Genomic DNA, 14,218 nt, shown 5'->3' with positions numbered 1-14,218 from the left:
ATACTGCATAAAAAATACCTTTTTTTGTATTAAAACAACTAAAATTTTAAAAATATAATTTTAGGATTACATAAATAATAAAACTGCAGGATGGAAGGCAAGAGAGAAAAATAAGAGTGAAGATGATGGTTACTTTGGGATGGACCAGTGAGGTGTGAAATACATGATCTGATATAGATTATTATCAAGTCCCTAGCTTTTATTTTGGCTAGTGGTTTCTCAAGTACATATTAAATTACTAAAAATTATTAACTAAATGTCTAAATTTCATTAAATGCCATAAAAACAAATAGCAGGGGCAACTGACGCACAGGATCCTGAACCAAGAATTATGATTAATCCAACTTTGTGCACCTGACATTCCCCATAAACATATAAACAAACGAACAAACCAATCTGTGCACCCATGGGTTTTTTCTCAGTTGATCAATCAATCAATCAGTGCTTGTTAACAGGAACACAGTAAAATAAGGCAATTCTGTATTTTGAGCATGATATTAAGCATATTCTAATTTTTCATTTGGGGCTGTATTTTAATTCAAAAGTAGGCCCTCGATTCATTACTATTTGGCTATAACTGGATTTTATAAATATTAATGAGAAGGAGCATTGAAAAGAAGTATGAACTCAATCAGATCCAGGGCCCTAAATTTCTATCTTAATACTAGCATGTTCTCTGGATTGGGTAGCCTCTGTCTGTGTCTGGTTTATGTTAAGGGATTTCTGCTCTGACCACATGCCATGCCTATGTCCAAGTTTTCTCTTCCACTTTCTTCCAAAGCATGAAATGACCCAGAAATTTCAATATTTTGGTATCTAAGCTACATTTTTCATGAAGCTTCTTAACACCTACAAGTTGCATTACTATCCTTTGTTGGCTTATGTGTGCTGGTTTTTGTACTGGAATATATCTCACCACAGATATGGAGCAAGGGCAGGTGTGCTTTTTTTCAAGATATTTATCTGGAACCAATCAGAGTGTTGCTAGAATTTAGTCATCACAGACTCGTACAGAAGAAATTCTGAAGTGACACTGTAAGTATGGGCTAAGAAAGGTCAACGATCCAGGCAATTTACTGAAGGCAAAGCAGGAAGAAAAACCAGACCGAATACCATGCTAAGTCAGTAAGGGGCTCTCCAGGTAGAACTGCGGGTAATTTGTGGGACTTGCCTTGCTGTATGGTGAGATGATGTGATACGGAATTAGAAATATTGACACTTTCACCCGAAATGTAGACGGCATTGAGACAATCAGCCAAAATCAACAAGGCAACAACTCAGACACGACTCTCCAGTTAAACTGACTTGTCAGGGGCAGTGGTTTGCCTTGATTAGTCACGTGCCAAATCCAAGTTCACGTTGGTAAAGCATCAAAAGGGTGCTTTGAATAAAGGATCACTCTTCTTGCATTTAAAATCAATCCTAGCACAAGGCCTTGCAATATGAAGGTCATGTGAATAGGAAACACTCATGAATTGACACCAAGGGGCAGCAAGGGGCTAGTGGCTGGATGACATATCCTTTAATTGCTGGCAATTTTTAGGCTCCAAATTAATCAACAGAAGACACTGACATAAGGCTGCTTTGTAAATAAAAATCAGATCTCAGTCAGTATCGCGCTTATCAGCACAATACGTAATAATTTGAGGGTAGGGACTATCTCTTTATATCCCTGACTAGTGCTTTCAGGGAGAGCATGACGTAGTGGAAACAGCCCTGGAGTTGGCTACTGCTCAACCGTGTGACCTTGGAGAAGCCACAGTTTCTCTCTGGGACTTTAACTCAAATGAGATGGGATTAGATCATTCTTTTTTTTTTTTTTTTTTGCGGTATGCGGACCTCTCACTGTTGTGGCCTCTCCCGTTGCGGAGCACAGGCTCCAGACGCGCAGGCTCAGCGGCCATGGCTCACGGGCCCAGCCACTCCGCGGCATGTGGGATCCTCCCGGACCGGGGCACGAACCCATGTTCCCTGCATTGGCAGGCGGACTCCCAACCACTGCGCCACCAGGGAAGCCCGGGATTAGATCATTCTAAGGACACTTTCAATGCTAGCATGCTGTAACAATGTAAATCAGTGGTTCTTAACTTTCTGAGGTCACAGAAACTATGAGAATCTGATAAAAGCCATTCACTCTCTTTCCAAAGAAATGCACATACCTGCCCCATCCCCAACAAGTTCACGGACAATTTGGGGGTTACTACTTTCCTAAGGTCTACCCACGAAGCACTGGGTGAAAAACCCTGATCTAGGTGATTTCTGATTATTCATTTACCAAACATTCATTACTCAATGAATGACTCTAGAGCCTACTAGGCTCCAGACCCTGTGCTGGGGCACTGGATGGTGTCAGTTGTCCCAGATTCTCATGGAAAAACTGACATTTTAAAATGCAAATATCAAACCATAGATCAGCAGGAAAGATTTGATAAAATATTAACCTCACCTTAAGCAGAAATCTCAGATGTAAACCCCAGGAAGCATAAGTATATTGGGAAAACAGTAGTTGTCTAAACTTAGCTCTTTCCAGCACATCGAAGACCAACCAGGCCTTCAAAGCCTTTGCTAAGAGTTTGCTCTTAGTCCCAGAATTATAAAGGTTCACATCTTCACCTTGTGTGAAAAAGGATGAACAGTGGTCTTGACCAACAGACATTTCAGGAAGGATTTCAGGACAGAGAGCTTTGTAGGCTCTGGAGTCATTCAGAACTGGGTTCAAATCCAGGATCTGAAGTGCACCGGCTGTTTAACAAGTTAAACAGTTGGACAAGTTACCCTGAGCCTTGGTTTTCACCCAGTGCTTCGTGGGTAGACTTTAGGAAAGCAGTAACCCCCAAATTGTCCGTGAACTTGTTGGGGATAGGGCAGGTATGTGCATTTCTTTGGAAAGAGAGTGAATGGTTTTCTCAGATTCTTATCAGAATCTGTAAAATGGGAATAATAACCACAACTACCTCAATAAGGACTTTATAAGGATTAAATAAGTGAACATCCATAGAGCCAGGGTCTAGCAACCCTAAACAGAAATACCTGTTACTGTATTTGAATATACTATGAATTCTAGCCACGAAAATGGTGTTCATCTTACTTTAAAGGTAACATCTACTCACATAAGGAACTTCTTGCGTGAAAATATGAAGACGCCATAATAATGTGATCTCAACGGTCTTTAATCCCCTCATTACAGAATTGCTGCAGATCTGTGATGCCCTGAACCACATAGCCGGCTGGCTCTCATAGAGCCTGAACCTCCTGAGATCCTCACCTGTCCGCTCTTGGCCGAAGGAGTGATTTTCATACTTGCCACTCCTCGTCGTTATGGTCACATTGTAGAGGCGACCCGGGGTGAGGGAGCTGAAGGAACATTCGCTGACAGACTTGGCAATCACGAGGGACTGAACCACCCTGCCATCGTGGGAGAGTGTCACCACGTAGTTATCCACGTCTCCAGGAGCAGGCAGCCAGGATATACTGAGGTAGTCATTGCGACCAGAGTTGTTCACCCTTACTCCACTCACACTGGAAGGGACTGGGATTTAACAGGGGGAGAAAATTTAAAAAAGAAAGGCACAGTCAAAAGTCTGAGTCATCTATTGCGGTGGGCAAAAACAGTGTGGACTCAGGAGATCTGATTACCTATGAGGTCAAGGAAGGGTGACGATTTCACTGTAGCTTCTGGAAGCTGAGAGTTCTTACATCATAAGATTAACCAAGATAAAAATCCAAGGAAGTCTTTTGGATGCCTCTTAAATACAAGGATGCTGCTACTGCATTTTTATGGTGTGGTTGTTTGTAAAGTATTTTAAGTGGAGGGTTTTTTATGTGAACGTGTCAGGAAGTCCCCTATGTAGGAAAGGGAACAGACATTAACTATCTAAATGAAAGAGCTTGAACCAAACCCATCAATAAAGAAAGGTTTTTGAGGGGAAAGGTGAAGAGTGCAATAGCTTTTCTAAAAGTCTTAGACATTGGGATAGCTTCGACCTTCTTGTGATTAATTTATTTATTCCTGGGGAGTCTAATCATTTACACAGGTGAAGGGGTTGTATTTCCCTTCGCAAAGCATTTCCTGCCCTCTAGTGGTGAGAAATAAACCTAAACGCCTATCCTGGAAGCAATAAGTCTGGAGACCGGACTTGAGGGCAGAAAGACATGCTGTGGCAATAATGGCCTTTCTGATGTCCACCATAATTATGTGCTTCTCTCAGTTGGGGTTTTAGCGTCACAAGCATTTACTAAGAACTAACTATTTTCCAAGTACACAAAAATGGAAAAGATGTGGATGACTGTAAAGAGTTCCCTGCCTAGAAGTACAGTCTGCAAATTAAGAATCATGGTATTGAATAATAGTTGTTCCATGTATTAGAAATAAATGCATGACAAATAGTACTGTCAGTAGTGAATATAAGAATAAAATATATAGTATATATGAACTGCGCTACTGTTTTCATCATTGGTTGACTGACTTCAGCTATATATTTTCATATAATTGTCAATATCCCTACATCACATATAACGGACGGGATTCGGCTAGATGACCTCTGAGAATCCTTCTCATCTAATATGCTCTGACTTTGCGGTTTAATCCCCAAAGTCTTCTGTGCATTTACAAGCACTTATCCATCACCAAAATTATAAACAGCACTCTACTAAATAATTCTGCTAATGCTGTTCCACGCATATGGACATTTCCCAGATATAACATTGAGCTTTTAGCCATTCTATTTATGTATTGATGCCTTCCGTCCTTTTTTTTCCCCTGTCCTTCTTTCGTCCATCAAACCATCTGTATATCCCTTGGTTGTTCTCAGAATAACTATGCTTGTTTTTCAAAACTGCTGGGAATATTTGCAACTATTAACATTTTATTAGAAAAGATATAATTATTAAAAGTTTCACCAAAAATATAAATTCATGTTTAAAAAAAGATATAATATTTTTTCTTTAGAATGAGCATTTTCTCAAGTTAGAATTAGATTTGTTAAGCACATCTGATATCTTCAATTTTAGATATTTTGCCACCTTATCTAAGCTGGGAGGGTTTATATATATGTTTCAACTCTGTGGAAATATAAGTGAATTATTTCAACCTTGACTAATACTTCAGTAATTTGAGTAGATGGTAATGATTATCTAGGTTTTAGCCATTGAATTTTTTTACAATCTACCATGTACAGAATTTACTAATTGAGGCACCTTTCAAAATCTCTAGTTATTGTGCTTCTATAGTAATATCCCATTTTTCTCTTTTCTCATGATAATGTCTGCACTCAATGTGTTTGAATAAAATAACTGATGTTTATATTTATTCATATCTTGTCCTCTCCTTAAGACTTTATTATCATTCTTCAAAGAATTTCTTGTCTCGTTTTTGCATACTTCTGTTATATAATGGTCAAATATTGATACCTCTGTTGTCATTAAAATATAGGTATAAAAATAATTACAAGTCCCACTTATCAAGTGATCTCAGATATCAAACTATTTTAGTATAGCACCATACGCTGGAGAGTCCTTGTGGTATTTTAAGTTGGGAATTAACCTGTGTGGCGGCATCTGATTACTTGCTCACAAAACCATTTCCTTTTCCTCTTGGACACACAGCTAGACTGTATTTCCCAGCCGCCCCTGCAGTTAGGTGTAGTCATACAACTGTGTTCCCGTTAATGGAATGTGGGTGGAAGTGATGTGTTTACTTCCAGCTTTAGTAGTCTTCCGCCTCCCCATAACCTCCATTCTCTGAAGAAATGGAGAGACCTCTGAGAACCTAGAGGAAGGAAGAACCACAGATGGTAGGAGCCTGGGTCCCTTAATTACTGCTTAGAGAAGAACCAACCAATAGAGTTGTCCCATCAGGAACACCCACATTGTACAGTTGTATAAGCAGGAAATAAGTCAGCCTAATCTGACTAATACAACTGCAAGTCACTGGGAGATGGATGCAAGATCCTTTTCAACTCCTCTCCTCAACTTGTTATTTCTCCTTCCCCACTCTGATACCCGGTGTTGGGGTGACTTACTGGGGATGGAAGAGAAAATGAAGGCTTAGATAGATAAGTGAATGGCAGAGCTAGGACCAGAATCTAGGCCTCTTGATTCCCCAACTAAGCTTTTCAGTCCCTCACCCCCAATTATGCTACATTGATGGATGGTGCCAAGAACCATTAAAAGAGAAGAAGGAAGGTATCAGGAAGAACACAGGCAACAGTATCAGTTGCCACAGAATGACAGAAATGGGCAGACATCAGTGAATTTCTACCTAGGCTATAAAATATCTTTTCAATGACTTAGTTGCTCTTTTGGGAGAATTAATGAAGTTAATGGTCCTTGGGTTCATTAAGCAGGTGAGATTCATGATTTTCAAAAGGATATATCTATGGATACCTGACGCTGATACTCAGAATCTGAGCATTGGAAATATAGAGGGAGGAGACTGACATCCAACTTAACATAATCATATGAAATTAAACGGGCAAAGTCACTGACCTGAATTCACTAATAATTATTAAAGCTTCTATTGGATTTATTTAATTGTATATCTTTCTAAGAAACTGGAACATACATTTTATATTGTTTGTTTATGTTCTTTCTTTGTGTTGTATAGAAAATTGTATTCCCTTCTCTGGTGCTGCACCTCTGCCTGACACATATGACCACATGACATTTATTTGATTACTTAGCTCTCTGCCCTATTCGACTATGAGCTCTTTAAGGTCAAGGAACATTGTTTAGGTGGCGTACAGTATTAAGCACTGTTTAATGTTGCTTGTGAAAATATATGGGATTGGGTAATTTTATTAGCTTAACTTTTTTTGTTTGTTTGTTTTTGGTTTTTTTTTGTTTTGTGGTACGCGGGCCTCTCACTGTTGTGGCCTCTCCCGTTGCGGAGCACAGGCTCCGGATGCGCAGGCTCAGTGGCCATGGCTCACGGGCCCAGCCGCTCCGCGGCATGTGGGATCTTCCCGGACCGGGGCACGAACCCGTGTCCCCTGCATCGGCAGGCAGACTCTCAACCACTGTGCCACCAGGGAAGCCCTATTAGCTTAACTTTTGACCATGGAAGTTGGAGATCATTTTTTTTTCTGTCTTGAAACCAAGAATATGAAAGAGAATGGAAGATACTTTTTTTAAAAAGTTCATGACTTGTTTACCTTAATCAGACATAAATATTTCAAAGAAAATCAGCTAGATGAAGGAATAAGCTTAGGTAGCAGATGACTATCATGTCATCGCAAAGGGTTTTCTAGGAGTTCTGACACATGTATTGGAGATTTTAGAAAATTTAGAATTCATTCTCTCCTACTCTCACCCATCATCCAATTTCCATTCCTGGGAGATCAACATGTACTGTCTGGATAGCACTGAAACTTGGCTTTTAGGAAGATCAGAGTTGGGTCTGTCTTTAGGATGTTTTAAAACACCTAGGATATACCCTGGAGGTTCCACGTGCTCAGATCGCCGTAGGTCACACTCTTCTTACCTGTCCTTCCCTCCACCACCACTTGTCGGGAAGAGATTCCTCCGCTTACTGTGGTTACCACCATGGAGTAGAGGCTGCCCGATTTGAGGGAGTGGAAGCTGTATCTGCTGGTCTCACTGGAGACACTTTCATTTTTGATGACCACGTTTTCATGGATCAGTAAGACTTGGTAGAAGTCTATGTCTCCCAATGCTTGGGTCCAGTTAGTGAAGAGACTGCTTGTTGTCCCTTGGTTGGCCACATGCAAACCGGTCACTTGGGCAGGCACTAAAACAGAGTAGACAGGGAAGAAAAAACAGATGATATTTCGTCACCCTAAGGAAGTGTAACAAAAATGAGTAAAAAATGGAGACAGTCTTGAAAATGCTAAAAAAATATATATTTTTTGATATAGACACTCAGCTTTATTTCCTGTGAAATATGGAGAACTATTCCCCTACAGAGACTCTACCATTCTGAAAAAGCTGCTTATATGGGAAATCAAAATTATTTCAGATCCAAGGATAAGATGATGCATGCCTATTACGTAGTCTTGATTTTTAAATTTTAAATAATAAAAGGCTGCTTATTATATGATATCACTTATATGTGAATTCTAAAAAAGAATACAAACGAACTTATTTACCAACAGAAACAGACTCACAGACATAGAAAGCAAACTTATGGTTACCAAAGGGGAAGGAGAGGGAGGGATAAATTAGGAGTATGGGATTGGCAGATACATAAAACGCTGCTATTTTTGAAGACTGCTTACTTAATGTTATTTTATCTGTCCCTACCCCGTGAGAACTCAAAGCCACATGATCTACTGGAGCTAATGGTTGTTATGGGGTGGTATTGGGAAATCCCTCTAACCTGATGATTAGATTGTAGTCTAGGAGACTGGTAATTCTTTATTGGCACATTCTCAAGAGGACTATTCTTACACATGAAAATGCTACAATGCTATATGTTATAGTGTTATATAATAATAATAATGGTAATGAAAATGATAACAACTGATTGCCTGTTATGTGCCAGTTATGGACTCTATGCTTTACAGATGTTATATTATTGGTTACTCATTCAAAACTCTATAGAGTTGATTTTTTAAATTCCCTTTACAGAGGAGGAAACCAAGGATCATAATGTAAGTAACTTAGCCTATACAACAGTGCGAACAAATTGTCATTCTGGCGTCCAAAGCCTGATTTGTCTCACCTGTGAGCCTGTGCCCTTTACCTAATTAACAACTACTGTGATTTTTAACCTGTCCATTGACAAATCTTTTACACAGATCTTGAAGTTGGCACTTGATCAACATACATCTCCTTTGTGCCTCTTCCCAGAATTATGATAATCAAAGGGAGTGGAACCTTGCACAACCCTTCTCAGAAATCACTGACTTGTGGATTTAGGTACAAACATACTTATTAAAATACATTACTGTACACGGATCAAAAGATTCAATTCCAATTCTAAATTTCATATGGAAAGCAAAGGAATTAATATGCCAAAACAGTTTTGAAAAAGAAGAATAAAGTTGGAGGACTAACATCATCTGATTTCAAAACTTCTAGAAAGCTACAGTAATGAAGACAGTGTGATACTGGCAAAAAAGTAGACACATAGACTGATGGAACAGACTTGAAGGTCCAGAAATAGACCAAACACATATATAATCGATTGATTTTTTTTTTTATAGAGATGCAAGGGCAATTCAGTGGAGAAGGGAGAGTCTTTTCAACAAATAGGACTGGAATTATTAGATGTGCATAAGCAAAGAAATAAACTTCCCCCCATAACTCACACATATATAAAAATTAACTCAAAATTGATTATACACCTAAATTTACAACCTAAAACTATGAAACTTCTAGGAGAAAATTTTGGTGACCTTGTGTTAGACAAAGGTTTCTTACGTATGACACCAAAAGCATGATTCATGAAAGAAAAAACTGGTAAATTGACATCAAAATTAAAAACTTATATTCTGCAAGATATACTAATAAATTAATGAAAAGACAAGCCAGGGAAGGAGATCAAGATGGTGGAGTAAGAGGACAGGGAGCTCACCTCCCTGTCACCAAAAATATATCTACATGTGGAGTAATTATCACTGAAAACTAATTGGTAACTGGCAAAAATACTCCTGTACAACCAAGACTGTAAGAAAGATACACACATAATAGGGTAGGAAGGGAACAGAAGTGATTGGGTCAGGACCTGTGCCCCTCAGAGGGGACTCAGAGGACAAGGAGATGACATTGGTGGACACTCAACCTGGGGAGTGAGCAGGTTAAACCAACTTTGGGCATCTCAGTCCTGGTGTCCTACATGAGGAGACAAGCCCCCTTAGCTGGTTGGAGAACTGCTGGGACAAAGAGAAGAGCTGAGGAAGTCTGGACTCCACTCATGAGGGGCACACACATGCTGGCTAACCCCCAAGGCAGAGCAGAGAAAGGTCTGCTCTAGTGGCTGCCGAGTTTCCCATGACCACCTGGCACACGTACCAGCCCAAGCCAAGCAAACATTCCGACCCCACTCACTTCATGCCACAATGTGGCACTGGAACTGGGGCAGCCACGGCTGGGGAAGAAACTTGACTGTGGGACCCAGAGGTGACAGGGAGCAGCTCCACCCCGGGGTGGAGGCTGGGTGGGGCAGCACGACTATACTTGGTGCTTACTCAAGCAGTGCCTCAGACTACCCAGATCTCTGACGGGGTGGCCACTCCACCACAGCTAACCTACGGATACACGTAGAGCTCACATGGGTCCCACCTGCCCTGTGGAGCATTTCCGTGACAGGGTGGGGGCAGCGGATGCAGGCAGTAGTGATCAGCTGGGAGAGACAAAGGGGACCTGCACCAGAGGCTGCACCTGAGTGGAGCCATAGACACCTACACGGGCAGCACATTGGAACTCTGTCTGCACACAGGCCCCACTTGCTTCAGCACTCCCCTCCTCTGGGGTAAAGGTCCCGGTGCTGGGAGAGGGAAAAACACACACTTAAAGTGAACAAAGTCAGCTCGAGACTGATCCTCAGGGTTTCTGCCCAGCAACTTGGGATCAGACCCCACCCCTGACAGGGCAATGATGGCCACTGAACAGACAGGAAGTCCCACCTCACACCTGGCACCAGCTCTAGCCCCTCCACCTCCAGCGCAACCTCTACCAAGGTGACAGCTGCCAGCTATCACCCTAAAACAACAACCTGAAGAAAGATGTAACTTGCATTCATGTCAAATCCAGCTCTCTCACCAAAGACACTGGGCGAACACAGCCCGTATAGGGAGGCTCCCACATAAGAACACCCCTTTAAGACCACAATAGGTAACTGTTTCACCTAAATTCATAGAGGCAGAGATAAGCAAAATGAAAAAGCAGAGGAACTACTCTTAATTGAGAGAGCAAACAAAACCCCCTAAAAAAATAAATAATGAAACAGAAATAAACAATTTACCAGGTAAAGGATTAAAAACATTGGTAATAAAAATGTTAACTGAATTAGGGAAAAGAATTTATCTAAACAGTGAACATTTTAACAAGGAACCAGAAGATATAAAAAAGATCCAATCAGAAATGAATAACTCAATAGCTGAACTAAAATAAACGTACTAGAAGGAATGAAGAGCAGACTAAGTGGTACATAAGTGATCTGGAAGATAGAATAATGTAAATCACCCAATCAGAATAGCAGAAAGAAAAACAAATTTTAAAAATGAAAGCAATTTAAGCGATCTCTGGGATAACATTAAGTGTACCACATTTGCATTATAGGGATCCCAGAGAAGAGAGAGAGAAGAGGACTGAAAATGTATTTGATGAAATTATGGCTGAAAACTTCCCAAACTTGAAGGAGGAAACAGATATCCAGGTTCAGGAAGTGCAGGGGGTCCCAAACAAGACAAACCCAAGTAAAGCCACACCACATATCATAATTAAAGTGGCAAAAGCTAAAGAGAGAATTCTAAAGGCAACAAGAGAAAAACAAAGAGTCATATACAGGGGAATCCCCATAAGGCTATCAGCTGATTTCTCTGCAGAAATATTCCAGGCCAGAAGGGAGTGGCATGATATATTCAAGTGCTGAAAGGGAAAAACCTGCAACCTAGGATACTCCACCCAGCAAGATTATCATTTAGAATAGAAGTAGAGATAAAGAACTTCTCAGACAAGTAAAAACTAAGAGTTCATCAATACTAAATCTACCCTAAAAGAAATGTTGAAGGGTCTTCTCTAAATAGAAAAGAAGTAAGAATCTAAATGAAAGGGAAAAATCTCACTAGGAAAGGCAAATATATAATAATGATGGAGGATCAACTACTTAAATAAGACAGTACATACGTTAAAAGACAAAAAATTGTAAAAACAACTATAATAACACTATACAGTTAAGGGATAAGCAGAAGATGTAAAATATGGCATCAAAACCACAAAACGTGGGGGAGGAGAGTAAAAAATGTAGGTCTTTTAGAATGTGTTTGAACTTAAATGACTACCAGTTTAAAACAAGTAGATATAATTGTAGGTCAGCATATGTGAATCCCATGATAACCACAAATCAAAAAGGATAAAATATCTAGGAATAAACTTAACCAAGGAGGTGAAGTATAAACTCTGAAAACTATAAAAACATTGATGAAATAAACTGAAGACGATACAAAGAAATGGAAAGACATTCCATGCTCTTGGATTGGAAGAATTAATATTGTTAAAATGGTCATACTACCCAAAGTAATCTATAGATTTAATCCTTATCAAAATACCCATGTCATTTTTCACAGAACTAGAACAAATAATCTTAAAATTCACATGGAATCACAAAAGACTGTGAATTGTCAAAGCAATCTTGAGAAAAAAGAACAAAGCTGGAACTATCATATGCCCAGACTTCAGATTATACTACAAAGCTACAGTAATCAAAACAGTATGATACTGACACAAAAACAGACACATAGATCAACGGAACAGGATAGAGAGCCTGGAAATAAACCCACACACCTATGGTTATTTAATCTATGGCAAAGGAGGCAAGAATACGCATTGGAGAAAAGACAGTCTTTTCAGCAAGTGGTGCGGGAAAACTGGACAGCTACATGTACAACAATGAGATTAGAACATTTCCTCACACCATATACAAAAATGAACTCAAAATTGATTAAAGACCCAAATGTAAGACTGGAAATCATAAAGCTCCTAGAACAGAACATAGGCAGAACACTCTTTGACATAAATCCTAGCAATATTGTTTTTGGATTTGTCTCCTAATGCAAAAGAAATAAAAGCAAAAATAAACAAATGAGACCTAATTAAACGTAAAAGCTTTTGCACAGCGAGGGAAATCACTGACAAAAAGCCAAACCTATAGAATGGGAAAAGATATTTGCAAACGATATGACTGACAAGGGGTTAATATCCAAAATATATAAACAGCTCGTATAACTCAGTATAAAAAACCAAACAACCCAATCAAAAAATGGGCAGAATACCTGAATTTTTTCCAAAGAAGACATACAGGGGGCTAACAGGCACATGAAAAGATTCTCAACATTGTTAGTTATTAGAGAAATGCAAATCAAAACCACAATGAGCTACCACCTCACAGCTGTCAGAATGGCTATCATCAAAAAGTCTACAGATAACAAATATTGGGAGGATGGGAAGAAAAGTGAACCCTCATGCACTGTTGGTGGGAATGTGAATTGGTGCGGCCACTATGGAAAACAGTATGGAGGTTCCTCAAAAAACTAAAAATAGGGCTTCCCTGGTGGCACAGTGGTTGAGAGTCTGCCTGCCGATGCAGGGGACACGGGTTCATGACCTGGTCTGGGAAGATCCCACATGCCGCGGAGCGGCTGGGCCCGTGGGCCATGGCCGCGGAGTCTGCGCATCCGGAGCCTGTGCTCCGCAACGGGAGAGGCCACAACGGTGAGAGGCCTGCATACCGCAAAAAAAAAAAACAAAAAAAACTAAAAATAGAACTCCCATATTACTCCCAGTAATTCCATTACTCCCAGTAATTCCACTCCTGGGTATATATCTGGAAAAAATGAAAACACTAATTTGAAAACATACATGCACCCCAATATTCATAGCAGCACTATTTACAATAGCCAAGATATGGAAGCAGCCCAAGTGCCCATCAACAGACGAATGGATAAAGAAAATGTGGTATAAGGACTTCCCTGGTGGTGCAGTGGTTAAGAATCCACCTGCCAGTGCAGGGGACACAGGTTCGATTCCTGGTCGGGGAAGATCCCGTATGCCACAGAGCAACTAAGCCCGTGCACCACAACTACTGAGCCTGCACTCTAGAGCCCACGAGCCACAACTACTGAGCCCGTGTGCTACAACTACTGAAGCTCGCACGCGTAGAGCCGTGCTCCACAACAAGAGAAGCCACCACAATGAGAAGCACATGCAGTGCAATGAAGAGTAGCTTCCACTCACTGCAACTACAGAAAGCCCAGGTGCAGCAATGAAGGCCCAAAGCAGCCAAAAATAAATAAGTAAAATAAATAAATTTATTTAAAAAATAAAAGACAATTTACCTTTGAAAATACTGTTAATGAATGCAGTCCAAGTCCATGCCATTGTTAAAAAACAACAAAAAAAAGAAAATGTGGTATATATACACAATGCAATATTACTCAGCCATGTAAAAGAATGAAATTCTGCCATTTGCAGCAATGTGGATGTACCTAGAGAATATTATGCTTAGTGAAATAAGTCAGACGGAGAAAGACAAATACTG

At 40.1% G+C, this 14,218-nt stretch overlaps 1 protein-coding gene across 4 annotated transcripts in view; it reads right to left on the bottom strand.

The window, feature by feature from the left end:
* Positions 1-14,218, bottom strand: part of PTPRB (protein tyrosine phosphatase receptor type B) — a 114,123-nt gene that overhangs the window by 51,270 nt on the left and 48,635 nt on the right. For all 4 annotated transcript variants that reach the window (XM_079936692.1, XM_079936693.1, XM_079936694.1 and 1 more), the window contains 2 exons: positions 7,481-7,747; positions 3,266-3,529 (listed from right to left, as the gene is read on the bottom strand). In XM_079936692.1, the coding sequence (XP_079792818.1) occupies positions 3,266-3,529; positions 7,481-7,747 (531 nt within the window). The remainder of the gene's footprint in view (positions 1-3,265; positions 3,530-7,480; positions 7,748-14,218) is intronic.

This window comes from Stenella coeruleoalba (genome assembly GCF_951394435.1).
Source record: "Stenella coeruleoalba genome assembly, chromosome: 11".
NCBI lineage: Eukaryota > Metazoa > Chordata > Mammalia > Artiodactyla > Delphinidae > Stenella > Stenella coeruleoalba.
Note: the sequence above shows the minus strand (reverse complement) of the source record. Positions and strands in the feature narration are given on the sequence as shown.